The 12,817-nt window shown below is 42.7% G+C and overlaps 1 protein-coding gene across 1 annotated transcript in view; it reads right to left on the reverse strand.

The window, feature by feature from the left end:
- LOC146833926 (regulator of G protein signaling 5-like) overlaps nt 1-12,817 on the reverse strand; it is a 255,393-nt gene that overhangs the window by 91,528 nt on the left and 151,048 nt on the right. Inside the window, exon 2 of the mRNA XM_085601847.1 lies at nt 4,949-5,059. Coding sequence (XP_085457973.1) covers nt 4,949-5,059 — 111 coding nt within the window. The remainder of the gene's footprint in view (nt 1-4,948; nt 5,060-12,817) is intronic.

Genomic DNA, 12,817 nt, shown 5'->3' on the forward strand with positions numbered 1-12,817 from the left:
ATTTAAATCTGTGTATCATTAAAACTATTAGTTTTAGAAGTAATGCTTGGTATGAGGCTCTCAACTGTATTCTTCATGTTTTATCACTCTAGGCATTTAGGCTAAGCTTCCAGATAGCACTTTGGTGCTAATTGTCTCAGGTCTACTTTTAGAGTGGTTGGCCAGTTTTACAATGCAGAGATGTGTACATTGAATTTAAAATACATACTTAAAATTCAAGATTGGACCTCACATTTCATTTCACAGCCTGCCACCTCATTGACTGGTCATAGGGAGATATCTCCAATGAGAGGATATACAGGTTAGATAGATCTGGGCACATCTCTAGGATTGATCCTTCATCGACAATCATTTTTTGAGACTGGCTTACACATTGGGATAAAACCAAAATGGACCCCGCAGTGTGGGACAAGCAAAAAGGCACATCGGTTCCAGTCTAGCTCCTTGTAAACAGAAGTCAGTTGTATACATGCTAAAAAGCTATTACGAAACTACCTTTGACCCGTGAAAGACCATGAAGGTCTGCTCCGTGTCTACAAACATATGAAAAAATGTGCAGAAAAATGTGTTTAGTTGTTTAGTCAGGTAGATGCATTTTGAATATTTATACCAATTTGAGTTGCGTAAACAAAAATTAAGGGGCATGATTGTGACCCCTTTTGCATCGCTCTTGCACCACGCAACATGGTGCAAAAGAGACACAAATGTAAAATGAGGGTTATGAAGCAACGCAAGACCATCTTGTGGGCCCTGCATGCCTTCTGCAGCACACATAGAAAGAGGAAAAAGCCCTTCAGCATTGTTTTTGTGCAGGAAGGCCTTCCTGCACAAAAACAATCCTGCCTACAACACAGGCACCCTCGCACCATCATGCATGGTGCCTGCGCTGGTGCTAGGGTGCCAAAACGGCATCAGCGCAAGGGAAAAAGACAGGACTATGCCGTATTAGATAAATACACACATTCATGCCCTTTCCCTGTGACACATGGCAGTGCAGCAAGGTGACTTGCTGCTTGGTCCTGCACCACAAAATTCATAAATGTGCCCCTGATTTCTTTCATGAACATGCCCAAAGTTTGTCACACCCTCTTTGTTTGGTTTGTCTTGCTTTTAGCAGCTCCTTCTATTATTGCCATAGGGGAACAATAGAAATTTCAGTGCTTCATTTGAAAGAATATTTGTAGCCTGTGACTTTCCATGATGCCCCTCCCCCGCCAACACGTTCAGTTCGGTTACTACCTCAACAGGCATGAGGTCGGCATGAGGTCGAGTCAAGGAGAGATCTTCCTCCTCACTCCAGCAGCAACCTTTTTAACTGAATGAGAGTTACAACTGGGCCTGCACAGCTTCAGCCATACTATCATTTAATGACCACCACCACCCCATGGGTGGGGGTGGGGGAATCTAGATATGAGGTGGGATGCGTCTTGCACCCCTTGAAGCTGCATAGGACATGCAGAGAGTGTTAAGCACCTCTGTGTCCCCACTGGATACCCCTTCATCTTGTGAATTCATCCTGTTGCTGAATGCAAGGGCTGTTGCAGCAGCCAAAGGGTGAGGAAGAGGGGGAGCCCACAGTAGAGACATCAATATTTTACAAACCCCAACGATTCTCACGAGAGGGATTATTCACTAAAACATCCCGCGCGTGTAGTGTTCTAATAGCACTAGTGAATGGTATTTTACAAATCTCCTAAGATGGACTAAAGCATGCCTTTTGTCTTGAGAAAAATAAAGTACATCTGGTTTTTTACCCCTAAAGGAATCATTTTTTTATTGGGGGATATGCTTTTTTATAATCTAACTGCAAGTGAAACCTAAGCTTTTTCATTTTGCCATTCTTCAATTGCTAATATGTGGCTAGTATTTGAGCACCGTGGCTACATATGCATGGACAGGACTCCTGTATGCAGCAAGTTCATGGACCTGTTCTGATGCAATAAAACAATGGCATTTTTTAGCTGGTTGCAACAACTCGTAATGAGCTGCTTTGCCAATCAGGATATGATGTTATCCACCCAAACCATTGCTCTATCTTGGATTTCCTAAGTATTGACAGGTAACACTAACCACTAAATTATTGTGAACATTGTTTTACTTTTTCTTAAGCTTCTAATGTGTGAAATCGAGTTTGCACTAGCCTAACCAAAATTGTACTGTCGTCCATTTTGAAAGGAGGTTGCACTATACCACCTGATTATCGTTGTTGTTGTTGCCTTTGCTCTAATAAAGAATTGTGAACTTTCTCAGTGATTGGAATTAAAATGTGCCTAACCAAGGACAACCTAGCAGCCCCAGACCATTTTGAATACAGTGCTACAATTCTGAGAAACTCTGAATCCAATGTAATAGTATTATAAGAGAATCCCTCAATGTATTCTATAGTAAAATGTTTCTTCTTGCCTGTTCCCCTCGGTGCGTATCCTGAGAACCATGAACTTGAATAGTAATGAGTGAAATCCTGTGTCTAAATTTCTATAAAAGGACCTGCATTTTCTCCCCCTTTTCCAGCTTTTAGAAGTCAAATATATGTTGGATTTATCATTGAACTTTGCTCAGTTCTTTGGACTTATGATCTGTAGTCTGTGCTGCTAACTTTACTAATGATATTTCATTTATTTTGCCTAGAAATTCTATATATAAAGCCTTAGAATTTGGGACAGTGTCTGTAATTCTTACTGAGAATGCCACAGTTTTATTTCATTACTGGGTCTTACACAAGGTGAAGATGGGTCCAACTGGCGAGCACCAGAGTCTGTATAGGGATGACATTGCTCCAGGTCCAAGCCGTTAGATTGAGCAGGGTAAGTTAAAGTGAAACAGATTTGTGCGCTGACATTATGAGATAGAACTGGGCGTGCTTATGATAATTAGATAAATACATAGAGGTTGCAACTGATGACAGGCCTCCATTTTGTGAATATGAAGGTGAACTGGGATTTCATAGAATTTCGAGATCTGGCTTTTAGTTTAGAAATGATAAACAATTCTGAGAATATGGGAGGCTGCTGCACTTTTTCGTGGGCTATGTACCTATTGCTTCGCTGATCCTGGTTTTACGCCTACATTGCCATTATATGTATATTCACTATTCTTAATTTCATATTTACTTACCGTATAATCACTTTGTATTCTAGTAGTTAGATTGATGTAGTGGATATGATATTTGTGCTATTTCTCATGCTATATAGTGATAAAGTACTATGATCCATCTAGGACGCTATTAACACATCCAATAATCCGAAAGACCACCAAAGAAAAGTTTAATTTGCCTTCATCTAATTGGAGTCAGGGGTGGTGGATAAGAATACAGGAACATTTTGTTCAGCGTGGTTAATGCTGTTTCATTCGACACTGTCCTGATCCCACCGCTGCCTGCTCTTGATTTGCAACAGTCCAGAAGCATAATATTCAATTTGCCCCAAAGGGCTTATTTAATGAGGCTAATAGTTAATGACTGGAGCTCATCACAGCCGCGAGGGCTCATGGAGGCGACATCTGCACTGCTCTAAATTTAAGCCGATTGCCTTAAGAACGGAGACCTCGGCTGGCTTTGCTTTACGACTCTCCGTCGCTAGAACAATCTGTTTTCAAGGCAGATCTGGCCAGGAAATGCACGGCGATCATTTTATATTGATTTATGTAATTAATGTCTTTTTTTTCTACATGAGCGCTGCTCATCTCCATTAAAGCTTCAGCCTGTGCTAAAATCCAAAGACAGCTGTATCAAATCAATTTGGAAATTTGCATATCCAACTTGGACATTATGCATTGCTCCAAGGGTCACTCTAACAACTTTGTAATTTAAGGGCCTCTCAAATCGTGTACAGCCCAAGATCATGTGCCATAATTAACGGACAGGTGCGACTTCCATTTTTCTGCCATATCCGTCAAAAGGTAGCCATTGCCCATAGCTCATCAAGATGTCCATAGATAATGAGTGTGTGCTTGTTGGTGCAGACTCAGAATTTCAGAAATACCACACTCCTCTGCCTTCTGCAGGGTCGGTCCTACCAAAAGGCATAAGTGGGGCCCGATGACACATGGCTCCTAAAGCTTTGATCCATGTGGAAATGCATCTTTGCACAGGGATCGGAATTTCAAGCAATGTGGAGCTCACCACACCTGACAGTTCCCACGTGTGATAAACTCTTCCCCCCTGCAATTTTCCAAAGCTCAATTTTGGCAGATGAAACCAGCCGAAATTTACTAGCAGGGACAGGAGAGGGAAATTGCAGCAAAACATCTGCAGCTCGGTAAAGTAGGCCCTGAATTCCAGGTGCTGTGAACTATTTTCCAATTATTATCCCTGCATCAGAGGAATGTACACCATTCAGCAGAGTCGGTATTTACCAGGACTTTTTATTATATCTTGCACCTCAGAGTCACTCAGGGGCCGATTCACAGAACTAATCTGAGACAAAATCCTAAACTTACTACTTTTGGTATTCACAGAGGGCATTTAGTAGTAGTAAAGTTAGGATTTTGTCTTAAGTTTGACTTAAGACAGACTTAAGACAAACTTAAGACAGACTTAAGACAGACTTAAGACAAAATCCTATCTTTGCTACTACTAAATGCCTTCTGTGAATACCAAAAGTAGTAAGTTTAGGATTTTGTCTCAGATTACTTCTGTGAATCGAGCCCTTTCACATTTTCTGTAATACCACTTTCAGTAACCTCTAGTCTTCCCTGTGTTTCTTCCTACATGCAATAATATACAATAGTTGATCATGTATTATGTAGCTTCATTTGGGGGAAAAAAAAACCATTATCACGCTAGGTAATTATTCTGAGCGACTTTCATATTGATTTCAATTACCGACAACTCTAGAACAAGCCACACATGGCGAGGAAGAGATACACCGTGGGCGTTTCTAGATCTAGAGTAGGGCGAAAATAGAAGGATATTTACTGTAAGGAGAAAAGGTAACGTTTCAGTACATACTTGGGAGCCTTGATTGGTTTCTCGTTTTTTTCCGGATATGGGATGATCAGATCGAAGGCCGATTCCGGTTTCTGGAGCAGGACTCCTAATTTGCTCTTGATCCCTTTTGCCCTGAGGAGAAAAAATATAAAACATTGTTGTAATCACTGCTACAAATATTGATTCCTTCTATCTACTAGCCTCTGTACAGATTATGCATTGTTATTCTCTCTTGCGCTCTATGCGTCACCAATGTGTGCTCTGAGTGGGATGTTCTTTTATTGTGGCACTAATACGAACCATTGGAATATCGCACTACAGGAAACTATCTCCAGAAGGCACAATAATACAACGTGTATGGTTCATTAGTTACCCTTCATGTTATTTATATATTTTCCGCCGTGTGCGTGAATGCATAGTGGCGTGTTCTACTCAGAGTGCCACATATATTGCGGTATTTGCATCTTATGATCATGTTCTCTCCCTTTTGGCTGCACAGCAATTTCCTCCTGTCGGTGTGATGGGCACTTTTGCTTTTGGCATCAATGACTTCTGACTTACAGCCATGGCCATGCTCACTGCTCCTCTGCCTTTTGGCGAAGTTCACTCCATAGAATTACCTTATGCATACACATATACACACAGCTTCCCTATGATCTTCACTGTTACTATGCACAGCAGATTTGCAGCAATTGCACGCTTAAAATTGTTTCATTTTCGTTTACATTATTTTTTGCTTTATTAAGCTTTTTATACCACCTCAGTATATCACCACTTTTCATGAGATGAGGGCAGTGTACATACAAGCATTTGCTAGCACACACTTACCATGGTAACAGCACAGCGGGCAGTAAGGATGCTGTTCTAAATATGGGCTTCTTTTCTACTAGACTATTAACCCTTGGGCTGTAGCAAGTCTTTGGTACAGCCCAAGGGTTAATTTAATAGAAAAGAAGGGTCCGTTTTCTTGCTGTTGTTATTCACCTCTTCAGCTCTATTGATTTGTGAAGGTTTACATTGCTGTGACACTACTGGCCAAACTGATGTTTTCATGGGTGTGTGTGCACGAGTCCTATGTAATTGGGGAAGGTGCACAGACAGCAAGGAAAGACACAGCGATGATTTGCTGGAGCAATGCAGATGGAATTAGATGGACAGAAGGTGCTTTCTTTCTTGGGGGTGAATTAGAAATCTTGCTGCAAGGATTGATACCAGCTGGGCATACAGCTGTTTAAGTGTCTTTGGGACAGTTTGCATTAATTTGGGACAGATCTTATGGCATGTCTGTATTTAAACAAAAAGCCACCACACACACCATAGGCTGTTGAAAGTTGTAGTTATATGCAAGTTATAATGGGGTATACTGTTCAATTATACCTATCCAGACCTGGGAAAGGGTAATGGTCAAAGGGAGCTTCTGCTGTTAGAAACAAATGCCCTCACCCACCCAAAGGTGGCATGCTTCATCATCGGGCCTGCTTCTTGTTGAGCTGGCATTGCAATGCCCAGTGGGCCCTGCAAGGGGGCACTTTGCTGGAGATCCTTTTTTAGGATCACACTGAGTTGGCTGGGAGAGATAGTGTGTCCCAGTCAGGGCCAGGCTGGCAGTAGTGGCATTGGGTGTTTCCCCGGAATGCTGGAAGGGTGGAGGTTTATTTTGAAGCCGTGGGGGCTGGTTTGTTACTGGGGGCCGGTTTTGCAGCAGTGCTGCAATATCTTCCCCCAGTAACAAAAGCAGCAGTGCTGGGGACCAGGTTAGTTAAGCAGCATTGCTTCACACTTGCATCCTTGCCCCCCCCCACCCCAGGGGGCGGTCCGATAAAATTGCCATGGCTGATTTCTGTTCCTAGTCCAGCCCTAGCCCCAGTCAGTCAGTGAGAACATGGACAAAATGTGCAATAAAATTTACTATAGATGTTCCGTGATAAGTTTAAATAAAAACCAAGATCTCTGCCAAGTTAAAATGTAATCAAGAAACTCACGGAAATGATGATCCTGGTGTCTTTCAAAAAGGGTAGGTATGGTATATTGAGTTATGTAGGATCAAGTGTATCTACATTGATCCTAGTTCTCGGTTGACATGTTTCATGCCTTAATTTTTCAAAAGTTGTTCAAGTGGCATTTCTTCATCACCATTTAACCATATATACCAATCAATCAATCAATCAGTCTTTATTCGATTTAAAATACAATCATAAAAGACACAAACATAGTACCTAAAAACATACATTTCAATAAATACATTAAAATACCTTATTAAAAAAGCCTTGTTCAAAAAGCATTAAACACTTCAATGGACTGACATATAGCAATAAAAAGATTTTTGGATTAAAATTGACCCTGGTGCAGCTAAAAAATAGGGAAAACCCAAACACTGAATTCATTAGAGACCATCAAGGGTGCGCTTGATTGATTTTCTCCGCAATGCCCATGCCCAGCCCAGGTATTTTGCCAATGCGACAGAGACTAATGTCAAAGAGCTAGTGCGCAAAATGCGTAAAGCTACAGCACTGCTCCTTGTGCCGAGAGATTTACACATTGGGGTAAGCCAAACACGCCTTGGAATGATAAATGCCGGGCAGACAAACAGAAAGTGGGGAGATGTTTCAATCGCAGCCCCACATGCAGGGCACTGCAGTTCCGAGTTCCTGCCCCACCTTCCAGTCAAAAATCTAAGAGGCAAAGAACCAGCTCTAAACTGGAAGTAGAGTTTCCTGTCGCCCACATTAGTCACCACATCCCAGTATCGTTCAAGATTGGGGGAATCTTTGAACTCCAGAAAGATCCCGGACATCCCTGATGCTCTATTCAGCACCTGGGCATCAATTCTTTCCCAGTATGCTATTTTAAGAGAACTTTTTGATGGAAACTGGGCAGAGGCTGGGTCAGTCCACATCCCTTCCATACCCATGTCTTTTAAAGACGCATGTAAGTTCTTCAGCCACTCAATTTTATGAAAAACATCAGATTTTATAATGTCATTGAGGCCATTGGCATAATGGGAAAGTTCAGGGGTAGTCCAAAGCCTCCGCCAGTATAAAACCGGACGGAGTCTTGCAATATCCTTAATGGACCTCCTGCCCAGATCATACCTAAGTGGGATCAAAGGGGTGCTCTGAGGAAGACCAGTAATCCTACGAAGGAATTTGTGCTCCATATTTGTCAAAGTCACTAGCTGATCAAAGCCCCAAAGTTCCGCCCCATAGAGGACAGAGTTTAGGGCCTTTGCTTCATAAACTTGCAAAACCGGGCTTATTGGTTTCGTGAATGACCTACTAAACTCCCTGGTCAAAGCACCAGTTATCTGCTTAAATCGCAGGGAGGCCATTTCAAGATGTCGGCACCAATTATTATTATTTGAAATTTGCAATCCAAGATACGTAAAATTGGTTACTAATTCCAAGGGTTGCCCATTCATGAACACTCTTTTCCCTTGGAAGCTGCTATGAGGGTTAAAGACCATAAACTTCGTTTTTGCCACATTAACCTCTAAACCATGATCAAGGCAAAACTCATCAAACAGGCGAAGGGCTTTTTGCAGACCATTAGATGTTCTGGATACGATAAGCGTATCATCTGCAAACAATAATATGGGGATGGAAACACCAGCCAACCTTGGAGCATCGGTATTAACAGAGAGCATGAGTTCAACTATCCCATTAATATAAAGTGAGAAGAGCGTGGGTGCCATAGTACAACCTTGTCTCACACCACGCTCAACCGGGAACTCAGATGTATCCTCTCCCGCCCCGCCCCACTGGATCCTAGCATAGTAAGACTCATGCAGACGCATCACCATTGTCAGAATTTCTTTGGGGAGACCTAGCCTCTCAAGGACTGCCCACAGCCGATGTCGTGGAACAAGATCGAAGGCAGCCCTTAAGTCTACAAAAGCTACATAAAGACTGCCTTTCCCCAATGTCACCACCTTCCAAAGAAGCTGGACAAAGTAAAAGACTTGGTCCACCGTGCTGGTTAGTTTCCGAAAGCCAGCTTGGAAGGGTGACAAAATGTTATTATCATCGATCCATTCTTGTATTTGGTTCAGGACCATCCTCCCTACCACCTTCTGAATGGAATCGATGAGGCTAATTGGCCTATAGTTTCCCGGGAGCGTCCTGTCGCCTTTCTTGAATACAGGTATGATAACTGCCCCCCTCCAAGATTTTGGGACTGGCGCGCCTGCAGCCACAGCATTAGCCAATAGGGTTATATACTTGCTCCAGTTATCCTTATTGTGGAGAAAAACGTCCGAAGGAACCCTGTCCTGGCCGGGGGCACGTCCACTGGTAACTGAGCATAGAGCCCTACTAGCATCTTGGATGCAAAAGGGACCCTGAGAGTAAAAAACATAATTTGGCACCCATGCAAAGTTGAATGAGATGTTACAAGCATATTGAGGTTTGAAATATTGAACCCACTCTGCCTGTGAAACGTAGTTGGAGGGGCTATCAGGCCGCCCACCACTGCCCCACTTAAGAATGTTCCAAAATAACCGGGAATCTCGGGTATGGCAGGCGCTTTTTAAATCAAGCCAGTGTTGCTCATCCCAGTTTTTTTTGGCCATCCTTACAGCTTTTTTGTATGCTAGTCTGGCGAAGCGGATACACTCCTGTCCACCATTAGACAGGGCTTTCACCAGGTTGGACCTAGATTCTCTGCAAGCACCGTCATACCATCTATTTTTCTTAGTTGGAGCCTTCTTCGTGTTCCTCAAGGGCTTCGTAAAATAGGAACCTATTTCAGCAAACAACTTCTCATGGCATGCAGCAACTTCAATATTGCCGGGGTCATGAATTAGCATACCCTCAAGCTCAGCAATAGAATCTACTAATTTGTTATCTATATCGGCAATGGCCGGGATGTTATGCTCGAGCTCCCCCCACTTAAGTCTACGCATGTTATTTGTTAGAGTTACCTCAGGCAGGCGCGGAACCATTTCACCAGCTACTAAGCGATTACTAAACCACCATCTGTGTGCTACACAGATAGGGTTATGGTCACTCTCAACTCTAACCTCAACAACCATATCTAAAACTGGTTGCCATAGTTGCAAGCTACATAAAACATAATCAATCCTGCTAGAATGTCGACCATTGTCAAATGTCTTCGCCCCTTGTTTGTCACCTGGCGTCCTCCCATTCAAGGCCCTCAAACCATGCTCAAAACAGAGAGCATTAGTCTGGACAATAATCTCAGTCCACCTTTTAATTGGACTGAGATCAAGCGCAGGTACCCCCCACAATTGGTCTTCCACGGCTTCGTTGCCCCACCCAGAGTCAGGGTCTAGGAGCCGTTCGAGGGGGATATTAAAATCCCCAGCTACAACTATTCGCCTCCCACCTGAGTGCTGATCAATAAGGGAGACCAAGAGAGCCAAAACCTGGGAACCTATCCTATTGGAGTCCCTCAAATACAGATTGTAGATATCCAAATCACCCAGGGTCCCAATATACCTAATCTTCCATATGTGGCATATGGGGAATTCTACTGTGTGTATGTATATCCCCACCTCTGTTTAAATTGAGTCTATCCAGCTGTATAGGTAATACACTTACACCATTATGTGTAGGTGCAGTATATCAGTGATCTGTATCTAAAAACAAAAAACGTGAGGTGGCGTACTTAGGATGCCACCTAAGATGGACTCCTGATCCAGCAGCACATCCTTATCACCCCTTCTCATTATTTCAGACACAGAAGTCAAGTCAAGGACTACGTCAGGTTGCCCCAATCCCCTCTGTTGTCCTGAAGAAGACCCGCACGGTCAAGGTCTCAAAATACCTCTGTACCCCAAGACGGGTCGAAACGTCGACACCCCCTTGTTGTCAAGCCTGGTATACGCCATTCCCCAACGTGCTACAATATGAATTAAGTTCTGAGGAAGGAATATCTAGAACTGTTTGTTGATATGTTCAAACGTTACCAGGACACCTTTTACGGTGAATTATTACCGTGCACTCTGAAAAGGTTTTTAATAATAGCTCTATTGTTTTTCTAATCTTCTGCTTCTACACATTCACTTCTCAGCACTCTCCTTTTATGCACGTTCCCTCTGGAGCAACCATGCGCCGAATATTATGCAATTTATGCTCTTTTTGTAAATAAATAATGATGAATCGTGTACTGGATGTTGCATCGTTTCATGTTAAGACGCCATATTGAATATCCTGAGCTACTTTAAATGATCTCTCTTAGCTCTAAACTTGAAAAGATATAACTGAATGACATTATTGTGTTGTGGTAACTATTGAGTTAGGACCCTTGTTTTTTGTATTAATGCTAAAGAGGGGAGCAGTGTGTGAGGATGGGGAAGGCCTTTTAGTCAGCTCTCTTTTAGCGCAACAACAGGTGTACACTAACGGGGTAACACTGGGAGACCGAGCCCTGGTTCTGACCTTCTCAATATGGCTCAAGACTCCGTATTTTCGTAACGTCATTTTCAGGCATTGTTTGAGTATGCCTGAACTTCGTTCTCTATAGCAGTGGGCATTTGAGCCTCATTGCGTTAAATTCTGGGGAGACTATTTTGCTCTATTCGGAAAATCATTCACTTCCTTCTAAATCGCTTCCCCATTCCTTAAGATCTCTATTAGTGCAACCTCTCCTAAATTGAGAGCGGGTAGCTAGTGATTTTGATATGCTATCTTAGCATAATGGGAACCTGATTTGGAAAATGACGGGTCGGATACAACAACTCACCTTTACGTACCCACTTTGGTGGAATTTTGGCCGTTTCCGGTGCCCTTTTAGTGGACTGCCACACTTAAGATGGAACCGCTTCCACTTTAGCTCATTCTGGATTGTCAAGGGCTGGGGATTTTTTGGCAAAGCCACTATGATTTTTTTTCTCATAAGAGCACAGACAAACTACTTATTTCCTCTTAATAGCCACACAAGGCTCTATACCATTCCAAATAAACGTTTTTTGTGACAGTTGCAGGATATTAATATTCAAAGTGAAATCAATTACAATCTGGTGCTCAGGATTCATGCTTGTAGTTCAGTCTATGCCCGTAGTAAAATGTGAAATATCACAGCACCTAAGTAATCAAAATTCAACAATCAGGCTGTGGGTGTTTTTCCGTCGTCCGATTCTAGTAGCTTCATGGAGATCAGATATTTTTTTCGGATTTCTGTGCAGTATGTATCCTTCTCATCCATTTTGCTTAATTGTTGACTGGCTCGCGAGCCTATAGGTCTAATAGTGAGGCCCATGTTCTCTCACCAGACACTAATCAGCGATCTAACATTGGATAGAATGTGTCATATGAAGTAAGGCAAGGTAATTGGATAGCTGAGTCGGCCCTTCTCTGAGTCTAATTTGTAACCTGGGAGTTACAAACGTCTCTGTAACCTGTCCTAAACAACTGAGCTGTTTTGGTGTCAAGGTTGTCATACAGTAGGGAAATCGAATTACAAGCTCTTATTGCAGTGGTTGTGGATTAAAACGGTACGGTTCATTTGTGACGAAGTGTAACAAGCATTGGCATAGCCAATAGGTCTCGCCTTTGGGACCCTATAAGTGTTTAGCCATGCAACAGTTTATGTTGTTGCACCAAGGATATTTTACTACATAACTAAATACTTATAAGGTCCCAAAGGCAAGATCTATTGGCTATGCCAATGCTTGTTTTAGCTTAGCCTGCATCCTCCTTCAAATAGAATGCCCTCATCCAAGGAAAAGACGGATGCACGTGTTATGGGAGGAAGTAACCACTAAGTGAACCCAATGAGTAGCATGGTCATGCACACAAGATTGTGAGGAAGAGGAGGCTTACCGATAATAGGAAGGGATCCACGAAATTGGGGATCCACGAGAAAGGGACGAGTGCGATGACTCGAGCCAGTGATCTGGGGAAAGACAGTTGCGCACGTTATGGAAGGAAC

Source organism: Triturus cristatus, chromosome 4_2 (assembly GCF_964204655.1).
Source record: "Triturus cristatus chromosome 4_2, aTriCri1.1, whole genome shotgun sequence".
Taxonomy (NCBI): domain Eukaryota; kingdom Metazoa; phylum Chordata; class Amphibia; order Caudata; family Salamandridae; genus Triturus; species Triturus cristatus.